This window comes from Periplaneta americana, chromosome 9, assembly GCF_040183065.1.
Source record: "Periplaneta americana isolate PAMFEO1 chromosome 9, P.americana_PAMFEO1_priV1, whole genome shotgun sequence".
NCBI lineage: Eukaryota > Metazoa > Arthropoda > Insecta > Blattodea > Blattidae > Periplaneta > Periplaneta americana.
Window position 1 is genome coordinate 176,357,815 of NC_091125.1, and position 15,064 is coordinate 176,372,878.

Here is a 15,064-nt window from a genome sequence, read left to right on the forward strand (position 1 = left end):
GTCTGTGTGAGAAAATACTTTGATAAAAAACCGAGAAACATCAGCTGCATAAAAAGATACAAGGTGAGCAGATTTTTTCAGCCTACTCTGTATTTACACCTTAGCTTCGCCACTGCACGGCGTTCTTGGACACTGCCACTGCAAAAGCTTACTACATTGCGTTGCATTTAAATAACAATGAAAAGGAATGTGAAGTTCGATAACCGCGGTTCAAGTTCTCGCGAACTGATTTCAGTGTTGGTGTTTTCCTTTCTCCAGTAATGCGTCCTTCGCACGCTGCCTTTCTCGTTACGTAAACAAAGCGAGGTGCGAACCTCCTTTCGCAATCTGAGCAGCGCTCAAGCAATAAACCCCTCCGGTCTTCTCTTTTTTTCACGGAGCAACTGGCTTTGCACTGGAAGGTCCTGGGTTAAACCGAGTGGCACAGAGATTTTTCCCCGTTGCTGAAACTTCCAGAACGGTTCTGTCAAATTGGGTACCGGGCTTTTGTCGGGGTAAACGGCACACCACCTCATTCTAGTGCCGAGATCAAGAAAGCATGGAGCTCTATCTCCATGCCTCCCATGAAATTTCGTGGTGTACAGGAGATAGCTTTCTTGATACGTTTATAAAAGTTGAAGTGAAACAGAGGAATTCCTTACCTGCAACTGCGCGTCACATAACAATGACGCACAACACAATACAGGCACTTAGTATTAATCCGTTCACAGTTTTCTGCCCAAGGCCAGGGTGTCTACTTCAAACCCAGCATTCTCCAATCTTTCATATTCCTGCCTTCCCCTTAGCCTCTGCATATGATCCATATATCTTCATGTCGTCTATCATCTGATATCTTGTTCTGCCCCGAACTCTTCTCCCGTTCACCATTCCTTCCAGTGCATCCTTCAGTGGGCAATTCTTCTCAGCCAGTGACCCAGCCAATTACTTCCTCTTTTCCTGATCATTTTCACAATTATTCTTTCTTCACCCACTCTTTCTAATACAGCTTCGTTTCTTATTTTGTCTGTCCATTTCACACGCTCTATTCTTCTCCATATCTCCATTCCAAATGATTCTAGTCGTTTCTTTCCACAATTCGTTGCAATGTTCATGTTTCTGCCCGAAAAATGTCACACTTCACACAAAGCACTTTACTAGTCTCTTCCTTAGTTCTCTTTCCGAAAGTCCGTAGAAGATGCTCCTTTTTCTATTAAAAGCTTCCTTGCCATTGCTATTCTCCTTTTGACTTCCTGGCAGCAGCTCATGTTACTGCTTATAGTACACCCCAAGTATTTGAAGCTGTCCACTTACTCTACTGCCTTATTTAGTGTTTGCATGTTTATCTTATTTATTTTGCTTCCTATGACCATAGTCTTCGTCTTGTTTCCATTTATCTTCATCACTAAACACGAAAATTCTTTTTCTGTCAAGCACTTCTCCACGATCGTTCAATTTAAATCCAAACGTTTCACCAAATTTACTTCTCAGATTCTCATTGGCCTATGACATAGTGGAGTTTTCACTTTTTTCACAGACCACAGAAACCTGATTTCTTTTCTTTAACATACTGAACACTCGAACTTCACCTAGAAACTGCAACATAACAGCAGACTGGCCCTATTGTAATCGGGACAACATTTTAGAAAGAGAAGAAGATAGTTACGCTCTCACTTGCACGCAGTGTAGTCATGGTTATTGATAAGGGATGAGGGGGCGAATTCCAGAAAAGTATGTTTTTCATATTATGCTAGGAAGACGAGCTGACAAACTTAATAAGGGTTTTGCATTGTGTTTTAACTTTGAATAGGGGTAGACCAGGTCACTGTCCTCATATTTTAATCTCTTTCTGACGTGTTTGTGCAAAGAATTGCCCTATGCTACCTCCTACTTGCTTTGCAGTTACAAAATAACGATATTATCGTGTTTGAAGTAAGCAATTTCAAAGAAACGATTATTGTCGGAATTTTTACTCTCAGTTTGCATTAACAAAATAATAATTAATATCAAGTAGAACCGATTAATTTTAACCGACTCGATTATTATAGTTGTAATCCCCTGGTAGAGGGGCAGAGAAGGCCTGACGGCCTTATCTCTACCAGGTTAAATAAATAAATCTAAAAAAATCTAAATCTATTCGATTAAATATTTTGATCGATTAATCTTACAATATAAATACATCGATTAATCGATTAAATCCCACAACACTACTTATAAATCCTATACTACAGCGCGAGAGAAACCGTGTTGCTGCCAACGTGCGGAGGTGGAAGGCTTAACTAGGAATCAAATGCGCAGACTCAAGGTTGGCTAAGGGAGAAGGCAATGGTGGATTATCCAGAAGACTGATGAAGTATATATCCCCAATCCTGGATCAGGGAAGATGTAACGTTGGTTTATCCAGAAGACATGGACTCTTTTCATTATTGATAAAGTTTGAATCTGCATTCATTCTTCGGTGAGCAAAAGAATTGAAGCTGATACACATGGGCAGTACATTTTACCTTCGAAACGTCGTGAGCTTGTATACAGGTGGTCAGCAATGGAAGCCACACTTCTTCCGAGTTGATTAGGAGAATGTTAATGACTTTATATCAGGAGCAGATTTATGAAATAATTGCAAAGGGTTTTATACAGTATTCAAGACTGGAACGTTGACCTTTTCGTAGACAATCGTTGACAGACTAATTCGTTCTTTAGATCTGCGTTACGTAAACATTAGTCCTTGAATCAGGTCTTCACGGATCGGTAAATGTGTCTGCATCACATCAGAGTGGCAGCACGACTCTGAAGGATCCTGCACTTTGACCACGTCCAAACAACTAATACAAGTAGGTCGTCCAGTTTTCCTGAGTACCGTTTCTTCTATTGCATTTTAATCAATGTTATATAAGTTTACTTGTATATCAGTCAAATGCTTATACAACGTTACCAAACTTGGGATATAAGTGCCATAAGAGTTATGGTTAGCATCGTGACATTTTATATAATTTCACAGAAGTAAAATTAGTGGAATAAAATGTATATACTTACTTACTTACTTACTGGCTTTTAAGGAACCCGGAGGTTCATTGCCGCCCTCACATAAGCCCGCCATTGGTCCCTATCCTGAGCAAGATTAATCCAGTCTTTATCATCATATCCCACCTCCCTCAAATCCATTTTAATATTATCTTCCCACCTACGTCTCGGCCTCCCTAAAGGTCTTTTTCCCTCAGGCCTCCAAACTAACACTCTATATGCATTTCTTGATTCGCCCATACGTGCTACATGTCCTGCCCATCTCAAACGTCTGGATTTTATGTTCCTAATTATGTCAGGTGAAGTATACAATGCGTGCAGCTCTGCGTTGTGTAACTTTCTCCATTCTCCTGTAACTTCATCCCTCTTAGCCCCAAATATTTTCCTAAGAACCTTATTCTCAAACACCCTTAATCTCTGTTCCTCTCTCAAAGTGAGAGTACAAGTTTCACAACCATACAGAACAACCGGTAATATAACTGTTTTATAAATAACTTACTAACTTTCAGATTTTTTGACAGAAGACTATATGACAAAAGGTTCTCAACCGAATAATAACCCGCATTTCCCATGTTTATTCTGTGTTTAATTTCTTCCCGAGTGTCATTTATATTTGTTACTGTTGCTCCGAGATATTTGAATTTTTCCACCTTTTCGAAGGATAAATCTCCAATTTTTATAGTTCCATTTCGTAGAATATCCTGGTCACGAGACATAATCATATATTTAGTCTCTTCGCGATTTACTTCCAACCCTATCTCTTTACTTGCTTCAACTAGAATTTCCCTCGTTTCCCCTAATCGTTTGTGGATTTTCTCCTAACATATTCACGTCATCCGCATAGATAAGAAGCTGATGTAACCCGTTCAATTCCAAACCCTCTGTATTATCCTGAACTTTCCTAATGGCATATTCTAGAGCGAAGTTAAAAAGTAAAGGTGATAGTGCATCTCCCTGCTTTAGCCCGAAGTGAATTGGAAAAGCATCAGATAGAAACTGACCTATACGGACTCTGCTGTAAGTTTCACTAAGACACATTTTAATTAATCGAACTAGTTTCTTGGGAATACCAAATTCAATAAGAATATTATATAAAACTTCTCTCTTAACCGAGTCATACGTCTTTTTGAAATCTATGAATAACTGATGTACTGTACCCTTATACTCCCATTTGTTCTCCAATATCTGTCGATTACAAAAATTAGATCAATAGTCGATCTATTACGCCTAAAACCACACGGATGATTCCCAATAGGCAGTACTAACAATAGCAACAGTAATAATAATGACAATTCTGTGCGGACAGCCTACAGAAGGCCAAGGTCTGATTGCTGACCTTCACGTGTGCCCAGCAGAAGTAAACGATCATCCAACCAGCACGACGATGACGTGTGGTTAGCTAGAACCAGACTTCGCTATTTACAGCAGTTTCCCAATTTCATCACGATGCTGGTGGGAACCGGTCCCACACACTGGCAGAAATTTCACTAGAAAATTATTTCTTCTCCCATAAGGACTGGAACCGACGACGCCTCAAACCACGCAGATACGGCGCGGAACACTTAGAGTGGTATTAGCAGTAGTAGTGTTTCATTTAACGACGCTTCCGACGGAAGAGTTCATTCAGCGTGAGCTAGAAATGGTCGGCAAAAGTTGCCTGCAGCCCTGCTTTACTTCCTTCACAAGGGCTTTTCCCTCTGCGGGGATTGAAGCTCTGAGATCCAGCGACCAGCATGGTGGCAGCGAGACAACTCAACCTCATATGACGTCACATACCTGCACTCTATTGTTCTTAATTAGCAGGAAATCAATAATAATTATACATAATATCTAGTAGAATTTATTGTAGCAGCATTATTTTTAATTTTGTGTATTTAAACAATTTAAATTGGGAACTTCTAGGACATAGTTCCTGCCCCTATTTGCTTAGGACCTGAGGACCAAATGACGTGGGCATGACGCTGATCACTTTGCCGTATGAAAGTCCTTGACACATAATTCAGGATAATTTCTGCAGGCAGCATTCCAGAATCTATGGAAAGTATTACTACACCTTGATCACTGAAATAAATAAAATACCTATCCTATTTCAACAGGGAATTGTCCACACCTGTGGAGTAACGGTAAGCGCGTCTGGCCGCGAAACCAGGTGGCTCGGGTTCGATTCCCGGTCGGGGCAAGTTACCTGGTTGAGGTTTTTTCTTGGGTTTTCTCTCAACCCAATACGAGCAAATGCTGGGTAACTTTCGGTGCTGGACCCCGGACTCATTTCACCGGCATTATCACCTTCATCTCATTCAGACGCTAAATAGCCTGAGATGTTGATAAAGCGTCGTAAAATAACCTACCAAAAAAAAAAAACAGGGAATTACTTTGTACGCGTACTTTTATTTCTACAACAAAACACACAGGCTCCCTGTCCCTCTTCAAGGCACGATTTATTCACAAAGTTTATGCACATACAGCAGTGAATGCCGGAAGAAAAATCGTAACAACTGTAGTAGGCTACTTGATGGTTATGTAATTTTATAACCTTATTCTTTTCCGTTTATGTAATGCGTCGGTGCCGCTGTAATAGCAGAAGCATTTTAAATGTACCGCATAAAACATTCTTCAGCGTGTCACAGAAGTTTCACTCAGGAAAGTCTCAGAATAACTTTCATTCCATCTTGCAACAGCAGAGAATAAGATCAAAGTCCCGATACATTATCAGCAGCAGTTGCACGTATTGCAGGCACTCAAGACCTGCGTGCAGTCCCAAACACCAAATTCGTGTGTGCCTGGATTCAACGCATTTACAAGAAACTGGTAGGCCCGGAAATGAACATATTGGAGCGAAACAATGTTGACGTGGGATGGTTAGACTGCTACCGAGTTTGGAAACGAAGGGCGTGGTCTGGAAGAGAGAAAGCAGACTGAGCTCGTGTCTTACGCGTGCGTTGGAATCTCCCAGTCGCGAGGTCAGTAATGCGTGCAGGTCATGCAAACACATTGTTGCAGCTGTTCACCGCCGCCGAGGAGAAAATGCTATTTTAAGGACACTTTAAATAGTTTAATAATACGCTCGATCTTATATCACTCGCGGTGTTTTGTGGAATGTATTATGTTTCACATTCTAATTCTATGAACTACGAAGTGTACCAACGTTCGCAAAATGCGGATTTAAGGCTGGTTCACAATAAACCGGGAATGAAGACGACAACGAGAACGGGAGCGGAAATATTGTTAAAATAAATGCATTTAAATGTGAGCATTCACAATTAAGTATTGGGAATGCTTACATTTAAATACATTTATTTTAACATATTTCCGTTCTCGTTCTCGTTTCCGTTCCCGGTTTATTGTGGATCAACCTTTAGATGTGAGCATTCTTCAGACCGAAAAAATATTGTTTCGTGTCTTTCCCTCTAAACTACTTCACGTAGTCGGGGAAAACTGTAAAATACCCTCGGTCTGCTTTGGAAACAAAACGGCGATTACGACAAATTACCATTACGAGTCTTCCTGTTGCATTAGAGATAGTTACGAATAATGGAAACATAGTCTACCTTCTGACCACCCTACCCCATTATTTCATAGCTTAGTTTGACTCAGGAGAGATGCCTTATTTCTATCTCGAGTTTCAAACCTGTTTTCGGACAATTGAGTAAACAACAAGTCTACGTTCATTACAGAAATCTTCAACTTCGAAGGAAAGTTTAAGAAGACGGCCAATAGTTACCTGCGTCATTTCCCAAGACAGCATGTTGACTGAATTGGCCGCACATGTAATCGATGCTGAGCTCCTGCACCTGTCATTACATTCAAAGGCAATGTTGTCAGCTGTGATTTGTAAGCAGTAGCTGTGACGATGACATTACGTAACTGCGTTCGTAGCAACTGTTCGGCATTTGTTTCGAAGGAATGGAACATACGAATATTACATTTCTCAGATATCTAGTTTAAGCAATCCTGCGATGTCAGTCTTTTTCAAAAGGTTTACCTACTTATTTTAAAGATTATCTGATACAAGTTTTAAAATTTGAGGATACGTTTTTAAAAACTTGGTATGCACTTTAAAGCATGGAACATGTCACGTGCAATATCAGATATGAACAGCGCAGTGTCTGTTTGCAGTCAATTCGCACTCACAACAGCTAATTCCGCCAACCCGGGTTCGAGCCCCGCACTAAATGGAATGATATTTATGATGGAATAGGGTTGTAGTCAGAGTTCTCCCGCTTTCCTCAGTGTGGGCACGCGATGCTTTCTGGCGCGGCGGCGATGATGTGACAGCTATTAGCGATTTCGTCACTGCGTGGTTTTGTTGTTTCGATGATTCTAGACGATGGCGAATGATTCCCATCACGAGCCGACAGATGTTCATATCTGTGGCGAATCAACATAAGCATCATAGTATCAACAATACTGATTAGCAAGTGACAAACATGCGATGTGTGGGTCCGTATATTTGTCCAAGAATGTACAGGGACATCACTTTATTTTACCAACATTTTTAACATTCACCTGGCTATACTCGGAAACACTGTTGCCCCCTTCCATTACAGGAGTTTGGAGTTGCTAGTGCAATATGTAAACAATTCATTTTACTAGCTATAGGAGGAGAGAAAAGTAATGTATCTATTTATGTTACAGAGAAATATAGTATTACGATTTTCAGTTTGGTCATTACTTTACAGTATTTTATCAAAAAACAGTAGAATAGTAACAATTTTTTTCACAAACTCAAGTCTTCAGGCAGTTATATACATTATTTAATGTCTACTTTATTCAGCATATTACTAATCTAATTTGTTCCTGAGAATTTTGTGAGCATTTCCGTAAGAAACCCCAATTTCTACAGCTAACTTCTTGACCGACTTATTACGACTTCGCTGCATCCTTTCTCTAGCATATTCTACAGCATCTTCTGTCACCTTTGTTGGCCACCTTACACTTTTCTTCCTTTCTGTACACTCTGTTGCTCTAAATTTATCTACCAGATTAATGACATTTCTACGAAAATATTCCCTAATGATATAACCAGGAAATTGTGAAAAAAAAAAAAAACAAGAAAAACTGTTGTTCACATTCGGTTACATTGTAATTCCAGTTTCCATCATCGTCCTTCATACCTACAAACAGTAAAACAAAACTCTTGTTTAAATAATGCTGTTAAGTACCGTACTGTACTTTGTACTATTTACTTCACTGCTAGCAACAGCGGCCGTAAGTTTGTGTGACTGTCGTTAGCAAGGACATTAGTGAAAGAGGTGGGAGTCAAGTACATTCAGAAACGCAGGTACAATAAAAATTGAAGTAAAAATAACATGATGTCCCTGTATATGGCGATGTGTGGACGTTCCTTGAGTATCAAATAGTTGCCGATGTTAACATGTGAGTGGGACGATAATGAATTAGATCTCGGTTATCTTGTCCAAGTAGCCACGACTCCTCTGGCTGGATGTTCACGTATACGTACATCCTATGAGTCACATCGGGCAGAGATGGCGATTTCTCGGAGCTGTGATACAGTCAACGACAAGCCACACCCGATCATGGCTTGTGAGAGGCCAGACTCGCCACGGCCAAATTCCTCGCGACCTGCCTTAATTCATGACAGGCGTGTTGCATAACCACGCAGGAACGGTGAAAGCAACAGACAGCCGCCTGCTCCAAAAGAGAAAATCAGATGAACGGGATTGTTGACAAACATGCAGGGCTGCCCAAACCAAGGTCAGGCTGCCGGCTTCAACCCAGCAACAGTGTCAATGTTCTGCTTTCAGAAATGTGCATGCCAACACTTCTGGGACCGCATCGCTCCATGAATAATGCATTTTGCAGCAAGTTTGATATAAGCAAAACAATCTAATATCTTGCTATTTTCTTCAGCTAATCAATGATTTCAGTTTGCCTCCAGTTATTTTCTCAATCTTTGGGAATTATCCATGTCCTTGTCGCAATCTCAATCATCCTAATTATTACTTACCGGCATAGTTTGCAGTCTTTATAGCCATATTGGTCTTCAATTATTGTTTTATTTTCTCTTGCCTTCCACTCTTCATCACCATAATAATTATTGTTTTATTTTCTCTTGCCTTCCACTCTTCATCACCATAATAATTATTGTTTTATTTTCTCTTGCCTTCCACTCTTCATCACCATAATAATTATTGTTTTATTTTCTCTTGCCTTCCACTTTTCATCACCATAATAATTATTGTTTTATTTTCTCTTGCATTCCACTCTTCATCACCATAATAATAATTGTTTTATTTTCTCTTGCATTCCACTCTTCATCACCATAATAATAATTGTTTTATTTTCTCTTGTCTTCCACTCTTCATCACCATAATAATTATTGTTTTATTTTCTCTTGCCTTCCACTCTTCATCACCATAATAATTATTGGTTTATTTTCTCTTGCCTTCCACTCTTCATCACCTTCTCTTGTCTTCCACTCTTCATCACCATAATAATTATTGTTTTATTTTCTCTTGCCTTCCACTCTTCATCACCATAATAATTATTGTTTTATTTTCTCTTGCCTTCCACTCTTCATCACCGTAATAATTATTGTTTTATTTTCTCTTGCATTCCACTCTTCATCACCATAATAATAATTGTTTTATTTTCTCTTGCCTTCCACTCTTCATCACCATAATAATTATTGTTTTATTTTCTCTTGCCTTCCACTCTTCATCACCATAATAATTATTGGTTTATTTTCTCTTGCCTTCCACTCTTCATCACCTTCTCTTGTCTTCCACTCTTCATCACCATAATAATTATTGTTTTATTTTCTCTTGCCTTCCACTCTTCATCACCATAATAATTATTGTTTTATTTTCTCTTGCCTTCCACTCTTCATCACCGTAATAATTATTGTTTTATTTTCTCTTGCATTCCACTCTTCATCACCATAATAATAATTGTTTTATTTTCTCTTGTCTTCCACTCTTCATCACCATAATAATTATTGTTTTATTTTCTCTTGTCTTCCACTCTTCATCACCATAATAATTATTGTTTTATTTTCTCTTGCCTTCCACGCTTCATCACCATAATAATTATTGGTTTATTTTCTCTTGCCTTCCACTCTTCATCACCATAATAATTATTGTTTTATTTTCTCTTGCCTTCCACGCTTCATCACCATAATAATTATTGGTTTATTTTCTCTTGCCTTCCACTCTTCATCACCATAATAATTATTGTTTTATTTTCTCTTGCCTTCCACTCTTCATCACCATAATAATTATTGTTTTATTTTCTCTTGCATTCCACTCTTCATCACCATAATAATAATTGTTTTATTTTCTCTTGTCTTCCACTCTTCATCACCATAATAATTATTGTTTTATTTTCTCTTGCCTTCCACGCTTCATCACCATAATAATTATTGTTTTATTTTCTCTTGCATTCCACTCTTCATCACCATAATAATAATTGTTTTATTTTCTCTTGTCTTCCACTCTTCATCACCATAATAATTATTGTTTTATTTTCTCTTGCCTTCCACGCTTCATCACCATAATAATTATTGTTTTATTTTCTCTTGCCTTCCACTCTTCATCACCATAATAATTATTGTTTTATTTTCTCTTGCATTCCACTCTTCATCACCATAATAATAATTGTTTTATTTTCTCTTGTCTTCCACTCTTCATCACCATAATAATTATTGTTTTATTTTCTCTTGCCTTCCACGCTTCATCACCATAATAATTATTGTTTTATTTTCTCTTGCATTCCACTCTTCATCACCATAATAATAATTGTTTTATTTTCTCTTGCCTTCCACGCTTCATCACCATAATAATTATTGTTTTATTTTCTCTTGCATTCCACTCTTCATCACCATAATAATAATTGTTTTATTTTCTCTTGCCTTCCACGCTTCATCACCATAATAATTATTGTTTTATTTTCTCTTGCCTTCCACTCTTCATCACCATAATAATTATCGCTTTTATCGTCTCTTGTCTTCTAGTGTTTATCCTAATCATCATAATCATGTCTTATAATTTGTCTTCGTCGTCAATGTTATCGCCATGGAAGTCATCCTTGTCATCTCGCTGCTGCATCGTCATCGCACTGTATGTATTATCTTACAGTTCTGCTCTCCAGTGCAGTAGACGGCCGTCACTCTGTGGTTCAGAATATCTGCTCACTGCGTGGCCTGGCACACAGCACGAACCTAATACTATTTTGACGACCATTGCGTTCACATGTTACAAGCCACAACAGCTTGCACTCCGCGGGCATGCTTGGCTTCCTCTCCCTCTCCGAGGAAACCGCCGTGGCTCTTTAACACATACTTACATTATTTAACACATTACATCTTACTTACTTACTGGCTTTTAAGGAATCCGGAGGTTCATTGCCGCCCTCACATAAGCCCGCCATTGGTCCCTATCCTGAGCAAGATTAATCCAGTCTCTATCATCATATCCCACCTCCCTGAAATCAATTTTAATATTATCTTCCCATCTACGTCTCGGCCTCCCCAAAGGTCTTTTTCCCTCCGGCCTTCCAACTAACACTCTATATGTATTTCTGTATTCGCCCATACGTGCTACATGCCCTGCCCATCTCAAACGTCTGGATTTAATGTTCCTAATTATGTCAGATGAAGAATATAATGCGTGCAGTTCTGTGTGTGTAACTTTCTCCATTCTCCTGTAACTTCATCCCTCTTAGCCCCAAGTATTTTCCTAAGCACCTTATTCTCAAACACCCTTAACCTATGTTCCTCTCTCAAAGTGAGAGTCCAAGTTTCACAACCATAAAGAACAACCGGTAATATAACTGTTTTATAAATTCCAATTTTCAGATTTTTTGACAGCAGTCTGGATGATAAAAGCTTCTCAATCGAATCCACATAACATCTACTTGTCGAAAATAAAAAATGACAATGGTAATAATAATGATAATAACAATAATGATAATAATAATAATAATAATAATAATAATAATAATAATAATAATAGTGTGTAATGACTACGAACAGCTTGTGATCTCTGCCGTCCGACAAGCCCTATTCGCATTAAAGCAAGAAGATAAAGTAGGCCTATATATTGTGAAAAGGAAATATCTTATCGAGCAGCTAAGTCTGTGTAATTTAGCTGTATCAGAAAAGATTGGGTGCGATTATGAAAGAAACCACCCCGATTCAAGATATTGTAGGAAATGAATGGAAAGCTGTCCAAAATATTTTAAAGCAGGCTGCTGGAAAAAGTTTGAGTAGGCCTACAAAAAATTTAGTGTATAGAAATGATTAAAAAATATGGCATGACAGATACACACAAATACACAAGAGCATTAAAAATGGAATAGCGAGATGAACGCAAATGCCAAGATAAATGTTATTTCGTTACGATACTTGTTCCAAATAGAATAACCGTTATCTTCCAGCTTTAAATAATACTAAACCTATACTTTTGAACAAAAGTTCCAAAGAAAATTAAGAATAACAAAGTTCCAGGGAGAGACTTACTGTAGTATATTATGAAACAAGTTTATAATGTTTACTTACGGCATGAGTCAATGCTTAGGGAACGAGCGAAGCGAGTTTCTTAATTTTGTCGAGTGCAAAACTGTATAACATTATAAACGTGTTTCATACGTTATTTTTGTACGATAGCATTATAAGACAATTAATCAAGAAATAACATCAGATTTGTAATGATGGGTAGTTCGAAATATCATGGGCTATGAAGAAAGGGGTTTCCGCACAAAACCAATCCGTGGAAAGTCTAAAATTCCACATTCAGTATTCCCAACCTAACACACACAACAATTTCCCTCTTCTTACCGCTTAAGTGACATATTGATTTTACTGCTCTAGGCTTTTAACATATTATTTTTAGAGACGTTCAATATAGTAATAATTATAAATTGGAAACTTACCACTGCAATTTCACCTAAATTGCACTGTTAATTATTGTTTTTAAATATTTGCAAAAATTAAGTAAACTCTACAACTCCACTAAAGTTACTGCATTCGTGGTGCAAGTAACATTAAGGAAGCCGTGAAAAAATCAACAAGATTCCAGACTCATCATAGACTGGGAAAAAAAAAGACAGACGTATATCACGGCCTGCTGGAGTATAGTAAACACAGAAAACATTTTAAAGCAACAATGCTGAAGATAGATATTTTTGTTTTGAAAATTTGCCGTCATTGAACAGAAACCAAGATGGAGATTTCATTGCAACTAATTAGAAATTCCTCTTTCAGGTATGTAATAAACGATCTTCGCACAAAATAATGTACGATACACGAGCGGTATGTTTTCTTTCAATTCTCGGAAATTAAAAAAGCTCAACTACGTTTCGCTTTTTCAAACTTTTCTTCGAGCATGAAAACTTCAACATACCGCTCTTGTAACGCATATTACTATTACGACACTAGAATAATAATGTAGCATGTTATGCACGGTTTTGACTGTTTATAATGCTGGGGTACAGAAAAATATACTTTATTGTTCAAATGTTCAACCCACATATTTCTAGATAGATTTCGTTACCTAATACGATACGAACCGTAGAAAACAAAAGTTGGACAAGATCAATTATAATTTCTATATCTAAAAAATAGGGGGGAGGGAAGGAACTGGGCACCCTACCCCGAGTGATGCTTTACCAGGTTCCAACAAATTTGCGGACTGTTCACACACATACATACATATATACATAGACAATAAACAACAGCTCATTTTAGTATGTCTGCGTCGCGTGCAATGTCGTGTGCATATACAACAATAATTCATTTAACTGGGCATCCTGTATTCTTATTTGCTAACTCTGGCAACTCTGTTTCAGTGAGCCTGAATGCTTGCGATGAGGTGACTTTAATGTTGTGTGTGATTTACTAGCTGCGGTGCATCATGGTCCTGCCGCTGTGCATCATGATCTCATTTCATTAGCCTTGCTCTCCCTCCATGCTTCGCCGCCGTAACAAAGTACAGACGCACTCCAGTGCATTATCCTCACTGTTTTGGTATATTTAAGGAACTTCGGATCTTATTTGAAATGTCTATCTCACCGAAAGAAAAAAAAAAAAAAGATAACGTCCGTACAAGTTTATTCTTTCCAGTATTTTTTAAAATCTAAACAAATTTTGCTATGTCCATGAAAGTCCATTTTTTCTGGTCCACACCTGTGGAGTAACGGTCAGCGCGTCTAGCCGCGAAACCAGGTGGCCCGGGTTCGATTCCCGGTCGGGGAAAGTTACCTGGTTGAGGTTTTCCCGGGGTTTTTCCCTCAACCCAATATGAGCAAATGCTGGGTAACTTTCGGTGTTGGGCCCCGGACTCATTTCACCGGCATTATCACCTTCATCACATTCAGACGCTAAATAACCTTAGATGTTGACAAAGCGTCGTAAAATAACCTACTAAAATAAAAAAAATTCTGTATTGATCGTCGTAATTATATTAACACTGAGCACGCCAACAGATCAAAGCTTCGCGATGAGACATTCGTCTCCATTCTCTGATTATTATTTGAGTAATAATAAACTAAAAATTGCAGAAAATAAGAAAGACTGAAGAATGCTGGGTTTGCAGTGAAAGACCTGCTCTTGGGCAGAACACTATCAATGACTGAATTAAAGTGGTGAAAGGTTACGTCCTTGACACATTGCTTGATGGAATTGCCGCCAGTGTCATAATCTGTTATTTTATTACACAGACTGTCCATGTTATTATAAATTGCATCATCTTTGGCTAACAAATTATTTCTATTCATCTCACCAAATGTCTTTTTAAACTCGACTATTGCGATATGTGTTTCTGAATTGAATTTCCTGTTTTTATATTAACAACAGCAACATTTCCCTTATGGAAACTGTTTTATTCTCCAAAAAGCGTTTCATAATGTTTATGTAATTTGTTCTTGATTATACTGATAAAAATTTATATCCTGCATTCAGTAAATTTATGCTCCTGTCATTATAATAAATTCCTATATCTCATCATTTGAATGTAATGTTATATATATATATATATATATATATATATAGTGGTATGTATGTACACATACCGCTAACTAGCCTATAGACTTAACTGTGTTTCTACTACTG

The 15,064-nt window shown here is 38.0% G+C and overlaps 2 protein-coding genes across 3 annotated transcripts in view; one reads left to right on the top strand and one right to left on the bottom strand.

Moving 5' to 3' along the window:
* Positions 1-6,794, bottom strand: part of LOC138706779 (testis-expressed protein 47-like) — a 45,886-nt gene extending 39,092 nt beyond the window's left edge. The window contains exon 1 of the mRNA XM_069836465.1: positions 6,719-6,794. Within this exon, the coding sequence (XP_069692566.1) occupies positions 6,719-6,742 (24 nt within the window). The 5' untranslated portion in view covers positions 6,743-6,794. The remainder of the gene's footprint in view (positions 1-6,718) is intronic.
* The window catches only part of LOC138706777 (putative fatty acyl-CoA reductase CG5065), a 48,024-nt gene that overhangs the window by 5,524 nt on the left and 27,436 nt on the right, over positions 1-15,064 (top strand). The window lies entirely within an intron of this gene.